At 47.4% G+C, this 12,979-nt stretch overlaps 1 protein-coding gene across 2 annotated transcripts; it reads left to right on the forward strand.

Annotated features, from left to right (window-relative positions):
• The first annotated feature begins 3,117 nt into the window (after positions 1 to 3,117).
• On the forward strand, positions 3,118 to 10,831 carry LOC120382917 (butyrophilin subfamily 1 member A1-like). 2 transcript variants are annotated; one of them, XR_005588269.1, is made up of 5 exons: positions 3,118 to 3,417; positions 5,976 to 6,041; positions 6,753 to 6,856; positions 9,548 to 10,174; positions 10,416 to 10,830. XR_005588269.1 is itself a non-coding variant. In XM_039500399.1 (4 exons), exons 3-4 carry the CDS (start codon positions 6,781 to 6,783, stop codon positions 10,063 to 10,065), a joined length of 594 nt encoding a protein of 197 aa, XP_039356333.1. In that variant the 5' UTR covers positions 3,118 to 3,417; positions 5,976 to 6,041; positions 6,753 to 6,780; the 3' UTR covers positions 10,066 to 10,831. The 2 variants fall into 2 exon arrangements, 1 of the variants encoding a protein (XP_039356333.1); XM_039500399.1 differs by having other exon boundaries at positions 9,548 to 10,831.
• The last annotated feature ends 2,148 nt before the right edge of the window (positions 10,832 to 12,979 follow it).

Here is a 12,979-nt window from a genome sequence, read left to right on the forward strand (position 1 = left end):
GGTTCCCAGTTGCTGGCCAAAGAGTGGGGGTGATGGGCCCAGCTGGGGAAGGGGCGGGGCTGGACAGAAGATGGGGTGCGGGATCCAGCTGTTGGGGTACCAGGCCAACATAGGGGTGAAGGGCCTGGCTGCCTGGGACTCCTGGCTGACTGACATGGGGGCAAAAGGCCTGGAAGGAAGGTGGCTGGCTGGAATTCAAGTGAGGCAGCTGGCTTGGGGTGGGGTGCTGTCTGGAGTCGGGGAGAGGGACGCTGCTGAGAGGCTGGCAGGAATGGGGAGGATGGGATGATTAAGACTGGAATTTCCCAAGGCCTTTAAGGAGGCTAAGCCATGGGAGGCAGGCGCCCAACTCCCCTAAGCCACTCCAACAATTCCAGTCTGACCAGAGCTGGGGAGAGGGGAAAGTCCCAGCAGGCTGAAGTGAGGGTGCGACGGAGTGGGAATTTAAATAATATTTCATTGAACAATGGCCCAATCTCCCTCTGGACTGCCCAGCCATTGCCAATTCTCCCCCCCCACACACACACACCTTTCCTGGCAGAAGGGAAGATTTGGGCCACCTTCTGATCTCATTTACATTGACAAAACACTGGAGTAACTCCACTGGAATCAGGAGTCACTCTGGATTTACACAGGTGTAAACAAGAGCAGGATTTGACCCATTAGTTTACAGCCCCCAGATGAGTGAATCTCTACAGCCTTTGGATGGTAACAGGGAGGGAAACACCAATTTGTTAAAAGCTCAGCCTGTTCCTAGGAACAGGAAAGTGAAAAAGACATTCCACTATAAGATCACATTCCTGATACAGGTTGTGGAAAGACCCAGGTACATGAATCAACCGCAGGGCTAGAAATCCAAGCAGCACTTTATCCAATATAAAAATAATAAATAATAATAATTTTGAAAAATATTCTTCTCCCCAAGGAAAAATCCCTTTAGCTAACAGCGCCCGCACCTCAGAGAACAGCAGGGAAGGGGAATTTTTAAAAGAACCTCTCTCCATTTCTATTGGTCCCTGGGAGTAGAGGGTAGCAGGGAGTCATCTACAAGTTAGTCTACACCAGAGAAAGTTAGCATTCACATTATACCAGCACAACTTATTCCCATACTGGAAGAGGAATAATCTATATGAAGGCCAGATCTATACCACAGAACTATATCAGAATAACTATGTCAATCAGGGGTGTGAAAAATCCACACCCCGAGCGACGTATTTATACTGACCTATCCCCCCATGTAGACACCACTATGTCATTGGGAGAGCGTCTCTGGTCGACACACCTGCCGCCTCTCGCGGAGATGGATTAACTACGCCGACAGGAGCACTGTTACTAAAGCGCTACAGCTGAGCAGCTGCATTGGTAGCGCTGTGCATGAAGACTAGCCCTCATATAAGGCACCTTTCTGCTGGTACAACAACATCCACGCTAGGGGTTGTCTTGCTGTAGCAACCCCAATAAGACAAATCGCACCCCTAAGCAATGTAGTCAGGTCAGTAGAAAACCCACACAGAGCAGGCCTTCATTTTCAATGGTCAGAAAAATAGAAGCATTTTGGGTTTTCAATTTTTAAATATCTCTCCCCCTCTCAGCCCCCTCCCCAAACAAATATCAATGGAATCCAAATTTTTCTGTTTCATCAAAAAGATATTTTGTTTTCTTTGGGAGGTGGGGTGTGTGTGGTGGTGGGGGGGAAGGAATCAGTGACAAATGTCTGTGCCGCTCTAGGATGTGTCTACACTGGAGCTGGAGGTGTAATTTCCAGCTCATACAGGCAGAGGCGATGCGTTGGGGGGCATGCAGGGTCAGGAGCCCCCCCTCCCCCGATTTGCTTGCCTTGTACTGAGCATGTCCACACAGACTGAGCATACTCAGTAACACTGCTGAAGCCAGCTGCCCTCACTCTATCCCCTGGGCTTGTCTCTGCATAGAGGAGTACCCACGCTGGCGCTGACTGAGCTAGTGTCCTAGAAACAGACGTGTGGGCAGCAGGATGGGCTCTCGTCTCAAGTACAACCCCACCTGAAACCCTGGGTAAGTACCGTGGCTGGCTTCCTATCCTGCCACCTGGGCTACCATTGCTATTTTTAGCCTGCGAGCTTAATCAGAGCTAGCGGGGGTATGTCTGCGCGAGCTGGAAATGAAACCTCCAGCTGCAGTGTAGACATACCCTTGGGTTAAGATTAATAAATCCGAGACAACCTGTGCCTGCCAATAGTCGGGGGGTGGGGGAGGGACAGTGTGAGGGCAGTTGGCTTCAGCAGTGTTACTGAGCATGCTCAGTACAAGCCAAGCAGCAAATCTGTAGGGGGGGGGCATGTGACCCTCCATTTCCCCCTCCATGCATTGCCTCTGTCCCTAGTGGATCTTCGTTAATTTCAGAGGAGTTACAGCAGCGGCTCTCAACCTTTCCAGATGACTGTGCCCATTTTAGGCGTCTGATTTGTCTTGTTTGTACCCCAAGTTTCACCTCACTGAAAAACGACTTGCTTACAAAATCAGACATAAAAATACAAAAATGTCACAGCCACTAATACTGAACAATTGCTGCCTTTCTCATCTTTACCATAGAATTATAAAATAAAGCAATTGGAATGTAAATATTATGCTTCCATTTCAGCGTATAGTCTGTAGAGCCGTATAAACACGTCAGTGTCTGTCTGAAATGTTAGTCTGTACTGACTTCGCTGGTGCTTTTTATGCAGCCTGTTGTAAAACTAGGCAGATCTCTAGATGAGTTGATGTGCCCCCTTGAAGATCCCTGTGTCCCTCCAGAGATACGCTTGAGAACCACTGAGTTACAGCAAAGGAAGATTTGGCTCTTCAGATCCACTTTTCATTCGTTTCTCTGCCGAGCCTCCCAGGCTCTGGCCTGCGGACAAAATTACATGTTGCAACCTAAAGAAAACCCAGAAGCAAACACCAAAACAACACACAGAAAACGCTTCCAGGGAAAGAAACAGCCGGTTGCTGGGTAAGACTCAGGTCATGTCTGTGATGAGGAGATTGCCGCTGATCTTCTCTCTTTTACACAGTAGGAGCAGTGGCTTCTGAGAATCCAGCCAAAACTCTCCAATAGGAGGCTGCTTGCACAATCCTTGTGACTTGCTTATAAGGTCCAGTGGTCGTGGCTGGAGAGAGAACATTTGCTGCACCTGCATTAGCCAGTACTTGGAAGAATCACCTAGATACATCTCTCCTCTGTGCAGAGAAACCCAGGGGAGTGTTGTAGAACTGGGCAGACCATTCATTCTGCAACGGGCCAAAGATCCAGAAGCAGAGTGGGTGTGTGGGAAACACCAGGAGGAATTTGCGTTGTTGTCTGAAGAGGGGCCAAAGACTCACCTCTGCGATCTGCACGGCACACCAAGAAACCATGTTACAGCTTCCACAGAGACAGCCGCTGAGCAGTGCAAGGTAGGAAATGGCTAGTGAGTGAAACATATTAGAATAAAAACCACCAGTAGCAAATCAAGTAACGAAATGGGGGATCAGCTGCAAGACATTTTAAAACACGTCTCTAAATATCTGCTGCATCGTTTATCTTATCAGAGCTAGAATGATGGTGTTGCCGGCACAAAGAGGCCTGAGGCTACAGCAACAGTGATTCGTTGCCCGGAGTGCCTTGCTCCAATTAGACACACCAGGGTGGAGAAGCAAAAAAAGGTTTATTTGAGATCTCAAAGCGCAGGATGCTTGGAGGAACACACCTCAGATCAGGCACACCCCAGACAAGCAGCTCTCTGTCTTTATACATGATCTTAGCTAAGCATGTCTATTACCCCCAATGCCCAGCTCCCCCCTCCCCCCCCTCTTCTCCCTCCTTTTCAGTTCCCATACAGCAAATACATTATGAAGCAGCAATTACTCTAAACAGGTTAGATCATACTTGGCAAAAAACATATTATCTCGTTAGTAACTTTTCTTGACCGGTCATTCTGTTTCACTCCCTTTAGCCAGGTGCAAGCAGGCTGTATAATTGCCTCCTGGTACTGATAACTAGTTGCTACACATTCCATTCTTTCCATCTAGCCTGTGGAGTTAATTAAAGTCTAAACATGGACGCGGTTCGGCCAAGCAGAGGCCTAATACAGGGAGCCTTCATTGGCACTGTCATTTTCCACCCCTCTGTCAACACTGGGTCATGCCTGGTGCCACCAACAATGGGATGGTAATTGCTAGGATCACTCTTTCACTGATTAAAAAACAACCAGCTCCGGATGTCTCCCTAGCAGCCCAGAATTTAGAAACACTCTGCATTATGCAGTGTTTGTTGTTCAGTTCCCTTCAAACCGATCTTGTCTCTTTTGCAGTCAATAGCCAGTCTCCTCTTGACTACGATAGGAACGATGCCTTTTGGGCTCCTGCTATCTGCCTTGGTTGTTTTTTATATCCTCATATTTCCCATATAGCCTTTTGGCCGTTCTTTATCCAGAGGTATTTTTACTTCCATGCTCACTGCTCCAACTGCTTCTGTTTCTTTGCTGGGGAAGGAACCCAACATCTCTGCTATTTTTGAGCCATCATTAACATAGAGCAGGTTGAATTATTCAACATCTAGAAATGTAACCCTATTTTTACCCACGAAAGCTTATGCCCAAATAAATCTGTTCGTCTTTAAGGTGCCACCGGACTCCTGGTTGTTTTTGTGGATACAGACGAACACGGCTACCCCCAGATTCTTGTGATCAGCAAGTCTGACCTCTGGTAAAGAGGCCATAGAACTTCCCTGAAATAATTCCTGGTTGAGCTGGAGCAGGGGTTGGCAACCTTTCAGAAGTGCTGTGCCGAGTCTTCATTTATTCACTCTAATTTAAGGTTTCGCGTGCCAGTCATACATTTTAACATTTTCAGAAGGTCTCTTTCTATAAGTCTATAATATATAACTAAACTATTGTTGTATGTAAAGTAAATAAGGTTTTTAAAATGTTTAAGAAGCTTCATGTAAAATTAAATTAAAATGCAGAGCCCCCCGGACCAGTGGCCAGGGCAGTGTGAGTGCCGCTGAAAATCAGCTCGTGTGCCGCCTTCGGCACACGTGCCATAGGTTGCCTACCCCTGAGCTAGAGCATAATTTTCAGAAGAAAAAAAAAATCCCGTCTTGATTTTAAAATTGCCAGTGGCGGAGAATCCACCGCCACTCTTGGTAAATTGTTCCCATGACTAATTACCCTCATGTTTAAAAACTAACACCGTGTTTCTGATCTGAATTTGTCCAGCTTTTAACTTCCAGTTATTTGGATCTTGTTTAATCTTTGTTTTCTAGATTAGTTGTCTGCTAGGTCTTTGACTAAAGGGTTGTGTGAATTCATTTTAGCCTCCGGATCCAGAGGCAAGGCATAGAGGGTGGGGGAATGTGGAGTCAAAAGCCCCATCCCAGATTTGCGGCTTGGATTGTACTGATCGTGCGCACATGGACTGAGCATGCTCAGTAACACTGCTGAAGCTCGGTGCCCTCACTCTGCCCACCCCCCGCACACACACTATCAGCAGGCACGGGTGTCTCTGCCTGGATCCATGTATCACACCAGATCTCAGTGCAGTTCCAAGTGACCGGAGCCAGCTTCCTGGAGGAGGGCGTGGTGCCTATGCATTTATCTCTGTGAGACACATTTTGACCAAGGTCCCAGCTCAGCTTGTCAATTCCTGCACCTCTAGTTGCAGGCACAAATTTGTAAGTGACTCTGAAACTCAGGTTTGAGCATGCACCTGGGCCTTTAGTTTGCAGGTGGGGTACGGATTGCTCAGACACAGGCTACTACTATGCATATACAATGTTCATTATTTGCTGCTGGTGCCTTGTGATTGGATTCCAAAATCACATGGTTTTGTTTCTGTTCCCTGGGTGATTTGACTTCCTAAAGTTCATAAATAAGGAGTAGTGACCAAAAAAATGAGCTGCTTCTGGAGCAGGAGGAGTCCCTAGTATGTGTCATGTGGAGCTGAACTCCCTTTTCTCTCCCTCTCACTTATAGGATGCCAGAGACATATTGAGCAGGTCCGTGGCTCCTTCTCACTTCCCCTCATACTTCACAATGCAGGTAAGGGGCTTGGGCTTGGGCTGAAAGACACATCTCCAAGGTTACACGTCTGGGTGGTGATATTTTATGGTGGTTTTTTTTTGTTTGTTTCCTTAAAGCTCCATTTCCTGGAGTCATGTGATTACATTAAAGTCTCAGCCACTTCTCTTTTTTTTTAAGGCAATTTCTAGCTCTCATGGTTGCAGAGAAAAGTTTTAAAATAGTCACCCAAAGGGCTGAAAAGCTATAAGACAGGGAATAAGCAGCTGTCAGAAGGGACCAGGGCTGGACATTTTGCCTAGTCCCTGTGTGGGAATGGCAGCGAAAAGAGTCTCTAGCATTTATATTACCATGGTACCTGTACCCCCAGCTGAGATCAGGACCCCACCGCATACGCACAAAGAGACAGTCCCTGCCCTGGAGAATGTACGCTCCAGGCAAGCCAGACAGAAGGTGGGAGGGGAAGTCACCTGCCTTTTAGTCACCCAGCATGTGTGCTGCAGAACACAGGGAGCTAAAGCCGGGTGTCCTGGTTCCCAGTCCCGTGCTCTTTCCACTGCTCCATACTGCTCCCATTGTGGGTCTTTCGCCATCACTCCCCCAACCTCGAAAGCACTTGCAGACCCATGCCAGGTCCAGGCACAAACGGGCCCCTTGATGTTTTGCTGCCACTTGAACTGAGCAATCAGGTGAAGAGTAATAAATGTGTGGTTGGTGTTTTAACTGCTCTAGGCGTGAGGAGGGGAAGGTACGGGCTGCGATGGCTCTTTCTCCTGAACCGAGGCAGAGGACGCCGGAGTTCTCCCTCCACCCCCAAACTCTGAAGCAATTCAAAGGTAAGACACACAAACCCCCGCTCCGAAATTTCATCAGCGTGCAATTCACTTTCCCCAGCCACTGGAGCTTCTGCTGAGCTTCCCAATGGGGTGTCGGGCCCATAGGTGCTGACTCCGTGGGTGCTCTGGGGCTGGAGCACCCAAGCCCCATGGAAAAAAATAGTGGGTGCTCAGCACCCACTGGTGGGCCCCGCTGATCAGCTCCTCCCCCCACCCCAACAGACAAATCAGCACTTTGCAGGAACATTGGGATTTAAAAAACCAGCACTCATTAGCAACTAGGAAATTCAGGATGAAGGAGCCAAGAAACACAAAGATACAATATTGTTTAAATAAATACATTAAGGCAGAGACAAGTGGGGGAGGTGATATTTTTTATTGGACCAACTTCTGTTGGTGGGACAGACATGCTTTCAAGCTACACAGAGCTCTTCTGCAGGTAAAAGATAATCCCTCACCCACCTTGTCTCTCTAATATCCTGGGACTGACACTGCTACAACACTGCAGGCATTCAGGCAGGACATTTTAAGAATTACATTGCAAAAATACCCAGCATGTGAAAGCAAGGAATTTCTCAGGTAAGGTCACTGATGACAAACTTAACTCTGCCCCCACTGTCTGAAAGACTCTGCAATAACTTTATCCATCCACACTAGGAAATATTTGGGTGTCTTGTAACTTTAAGTTTCTTTTCAGAATTTCAGTTGGTTAACAATTATCAGTGATTTTGGTTTTTGGGGGCGGAGGGAAGGTGAGAAAATGTCTTTTCAACTAAATGGAAATTGACATACCCAAACATCGCTTTCATTGGTTTTGTTTTATTTTATTATTGGAAAATCGAACCCCAAGATGTTTTCAGGTTTTTGGCAACTGTCAGTTTTATGCATAGATATAAACTCCCCCACCCCAACCTCCAACAAAAGCTTTACAGGGTAAAATTTTCATTTCCTGTCCAGCTCTACTCATCAGTTACCACAAAGAATTGCTTATAGACTCATAAAAATGTGGGGCTGGAAAGGACATTAAGATGTCATCTAGTCCATCACCTGCCCTCGCTGAAGCAGGACTGAGAATAGTTAGACCATTCTTGACAGGCATCCTCTGACCTGTTCTTAAAAACCTCTAAGGATGGGGATGCTAAAATCTAAAATGGTTGGGTCACATTCAGGGCCGTTTCCAGGCACCAGCCAAGCAAGCTCATGCTTGGGGCGGCAGATTCTAAGGGGCGGCGTCTATCCGATCCTAGGGTGGCACGGCCGCTCTTTTTTATTCTTTTTGTTGTTGTTGTTGTTCACCACTCTGGCCGCCCTGTAGGGGGCAGCAGCGTGGTGGAGGGGAGTGCCCTGCTGGGAGTAGGCTGCGCACTCCATCTGCCCCAGCTGGTACCAGGTCTGCAGCAAGGGCTCTGCGTCCTTCCCTCTCCGCCGACTGGAGCGGTGTGGAGCCCTCCCGGCAGGCGGCGCAGCGGGAGGGGCCGAGTGGTGAGCACCCTGGCTGAAGGAAGCCCTGGCCGCCCCCCTTCTCTCTCTCCCCCCCGCTCCCTCCTCCTCCCCTCTGCTAGCCGGGGCGCGCACTCCATTGCCCAGAGCACATCTGCAGCGCAGGGAGTCCCGCTAGCCGAAAGTTTGCACACTGGCTCTGGCCACCCCGCAGGGTTTTTTTTAGCTTCGCTGCTCCAGCCGCCCCGCAAGTTGTTTTTTTTTTTGCTTGGGGCGGCAAAAAAGCCAGAGCCAGTCCTGGTCACATGAATCCTTCTTTAGGACCATGTGGAGTGCACAGGAGACGAGCTGGTTTGTCCATTTCTGATTCGTCACAGTACATGAGCATCAATTATCCCACCTTGTTAACAAAAATCCTAGGCCCCAAGAGTTGCACCAGGGTCCTCGTGCACGGAGCTAGTGTGTCTATGTAAACTCACCTCCTACGTCTAGATCACAAGTGTACAAAACTGGTGGGTGCCAAGGCAGCATATTTATAATGTGTGTTGACATTCAGAATTGTGTATGCATGAAAGGAACTTTTAACATGATGGTTTATTGTTCCCATTTTCTTAACTCCACTCTCAGTGCAGTGTTCAGTTCTACCCTGTCCATGGCTATAGACTAAGAACTTGTATCCTTGATCCTAAAAGGACACATTTTACAGAACCAGGAGTGATGGAAGCAGAGGTGCTGGAACTAGGGGTGCTGGCTTGAAGTGGTTTCCATCATATACAGGGTTTACAGTTTGGTTCAATGGCTCTCAGCACCCACACTGTACAAATTGTTCCAGCTACCCTCGATAGACGAAGGGAAAGATGGAAGAGTGGGTACCTAGAGGGGCAGAGTGCAGGTTATTTGAATGACTATCACTTATAATGTCCTATCTTTTCAATGTTTCTTGCTTTTAAAACACACGCATAAAATGTCCTTGTACCTTGCTCGTATCCTCACCTCCGAATGTCCTAGTTTTTTCACACTGGTCATTGATAACTCCAGCATCCCTGGTAGGCTTTTAACAACCAAGGGTTTGAGGTGGACTTTCAGACTTACCTTTCACCTAGAAAAAGAATTTGTTGTGGGAGACATTGTGGGCACCCAGTCGTAGATGATTATTTTGTACTAATGTCTAACCTCTTGAATATTCTGTCCAAACTTCCCCCCAGTGCTGAGCTCAGCCCCTAATGCTCTGATTCTCTCTCTGTCATACAGTGAACGTGCCTCTGGATCCGGACATGGCAGGTCCTGAACTCATCCTCTCTGAGGACCTGAAAGGTGCCAGATGGGGAAAACCAAGTCAGAAGATGCCTGACCGTCCGGAGAGATTTGACACTGATCCCTGTGTGCTGGGCTGTGAGGGATTCACCTCGGGGAGACACTACTGGGAGGTGGAGGTGGATGGGATGTTCTGGACTGTGGGTGTGGCCAGAGAGTCTGTGAGGAGGAAGGGACATATTGTCTTTCGACACAACACGGGAGTCTTGGGTTTGCAGAAATATCATCACCTCTGCGTGGCGCTCACCAGACCTTCCAACACCTATGTGCCCCTCAAAAATAACAACAATGAGATCGGCATCTATCTGGACTATGAACTGGGGCAAGTGTCATTTTATGACCTCAGCAACGAGGAGCTGCTCTTCGCTTTCCCGCCGGTCTCTTTCAACGGGGAGAGAGTTTTCCCTTACTTTTGTGTATTTTTGTCCCACATAAAACTGTCCCCCAGAGGGTGATGCATGGCTGTGATCCCAAGAAACTTCAGAGACTACTATATTCAGATGGGCTGGATGACATGGGCCCATAGTATATTGACAGGCCTATGTATCAATATGTGTATTACAGGTAATTGTATGTTCCCGGCTCATTGGGTGGATTTTCTGGGAAATCTGGGAAGATCAATGCAAATTCCTATGGTTGATTACACAGATTCCCAGCCTTTAAGGCTTTGCCTCCTGGGGACAGGGGCACCAGTTGATTTTACCTGCTTCAGGAGCTTGGGAACAAATTTTGGGGTCTAAAGGGTGAGTTTAAACAGACTCTCTCATTTTGAGCCAACAAACTGACATGAACTTTTAATCGATAGGTCAAACCCTGTGAAGGAGTGGAAGGACTAGAACCTGCCAGGGTCTCCATAGGACTGATGGGGGACCTCTGGGAAGCAGAGTCTGCCTTTCCACTTGTTATTGTTTTATTGATCTTTTTTCTCTGTAAGGTTTTTGTCCTTAAATAAATGATGTGTGCCAACTGCCTACTCCCTGGTGCCCTGCTGTTAGCCCTTGGCAGAGAGAGCGGAAAACTGCGGTGCTGAGATAGGTCAGACACCGATCTTTTCTCTGCCGTGCCATGGTGCGATATAAAGGGAAAACACACACATGAAACATTGGCGAGATATGAAAGATCTGAATAAAATATGCCCGGCATCCATCACATCACAAGCTTTTCCAGGGGGGAATTGTTTGTCTGGGAATTGTTTTTTCAAAATATTTATTGCATTTCTTTGTGTAATTGACTTTTCCCTGTTACTCAGTATCTGGTAGGAAGAGCCTTGATTTTGCAATAAATATTTGTTCCTATTTTTCACATTATTCTTTCAGAATCCTTTCCCAACACCACCCCGTGACATACAAATCTATAGTAACTCCTCACTTAACATAGTCCCAGTTAATGTTGTTACGTTGCTGATCAGTTAGAGAACATGCTCATTTAAAGTTGCACAATGCTCCCTTATAACGGTGTTTGGCAGCCGCCTACTTTGTCCACTGCTTGCAGGAAGTATCAGAGGAGTAGCCGTGTTAGTCTTGATCTGTAAAAGCAGCAAAGAATCCTGTGGCACCTTATAGACTAACAGACGTTTTGCAGCATGAGCTTTCGTGGGTGAATACCCACTTCGTCGGATGCAAGTAGTGGAAATTTCCAGGGGCAGGTATATATATGCAAGCAAGAAGCAAGCTAGAGATAACGAGGTTAGTTCAATCAGGGAGGATAAGGCCCTGTTCTAGCAGTAGTGAAAAAAGAAAAGGAGAGAAACTGGTTCTGTAGTTGGCAGAAGTCATTCACTGTTCCTTCTTTGTCTGATCCTGATTTGATGGTGTTTGAATTTGACTCTGATCTTTCAGCAGCTTTTCTTTTGAAGTCTGGTTTTTTTTTTTTTTTCTGCCATTTTTTTGATCTGCTAGTGTGTGGTGTGGCCAGGAGTGTTGTGTTGAGGGTTTTTTTTTTTTTTTATATAGCCATTATTATATTATCTTTTTTGTGATTTTTCCTTTTTTTTAGAGACTCTTAGAGAGATGCGATGTACATAGGCAGGGGGCATTGCTGGCATATGATGGCATATATTACATTTGGTGGGTGTGGTGTGAATGGGTGAATGATGGGTGTGCTGATATGGTTAGGTCCTGTGATGGTGGGTGTGGTGTGATATGTGGGGGCAGAGTTGGCAGGTTTTTTGCATGATTTGGTTTCCTGAGAGAGAGACTTAGTATGTGTGTGCAGTTACTGGTGAGAGAATATGCTTCAGGTTGTTGGCAGGTTGTCTGGCAGGACTGGCCTGCCACCCAAGGCCTGCCTGTGTGTGTGGGGATCATGTCCAGGATGGGTTGTAGATCCCCGATGATGCTTTGGAGGGGTTTTAGCTGGGGACTGTACGTGATGGCCAGTGGAGTCCTGTTGGTTTCTTTCTTGGGTTTGTCTTGCAGTAGGCGGCTTCTGGGTACATGTCTGGCTCTGTTGATCTGTTTCCTTATTTCCTTGTGCAGGTACTGTAGTTTTGAGACTGTTTGGTGGAGATTTTGTAGGTGTTGGTCTCTGTCTGAGGGGTTAGAGCAGATGCGGTTGTACCTCAGTGCTTGGCTGTAGACAATGGATCGCGTGGTGTGTCCGGGATGGAAGCTGGAGGCATGAAGGTAGGCATAGCGGTTGGTAGGTTTTCGGTATAGGGTGGTGTTAATGTGACCATCACTTATTTGCACCGTGGTGTCTAGAAAGTGGACCTCCCGTGTAGATTGGTCCAGGCTGAGGTTGATGGTGGGGTGGAAGCTGTTGAAATCGTGGAATTTTTCCAGAGTCTCCTTCCCATGGGTCCAGATGATGAAGATGTCATCAATGTAGTGTAGGTAGAGAAGGGGAGTGAGTGGACGGGAGCTGAGGAAGCGTTGTTCCAGGTCGGCCATAAAAATATTGGCATATTGTGGGGCCATGCGGGTGCCCATAGCGGTGCCACTGATCTGGAGATATATATTGTCATTAAATTTGAAATAGTTGTGTGTGAGGATAAAGGCACAGAGCTCAGCAACCAGTTGTGCTGTGGCATCATCAGGGATACTGTTCCTGATAGCTTGTATTCCTGATTGTATTCCTGATTGAACTAACCTCGTTATCTCTAGCTTGCTTCTTGCTTGCATATATATACCTGCCCCTGGAAATTTCCACTACTTGCATCCGACGAAGTGGGTATTCACCCACGAAAGCTCATGCTGCAAAACGTCTGTTAGTCTATAAGGTGCCACAGGATTCTTTGCTGCTTTTGCTTGCAGGAAGAGCAGCCCATTGGAGTGAGCTGGTGGGGGCTTGGAACCAGGGTGGACCAGTAGCCCCCCATCAGCTCCCTGCTCCCCTAAGTTCCCTGTGCGGCAGCTGCCCAGCAGGCGA

Source organism: Mauremys reevesii, linkage group 15 (genome assembly GCF_016161935.1).
Source record: "Mauremys reevesii isolate NIE-2019 linkage group 15, ASM1616193v1, whole genome shotgun sequence".
Classification (NCBI taxonomy): Eukaryota; Metazoa; Chordata; order Testudines; family Geoemydidae; genus Mauremys; species Mauremys reevesii.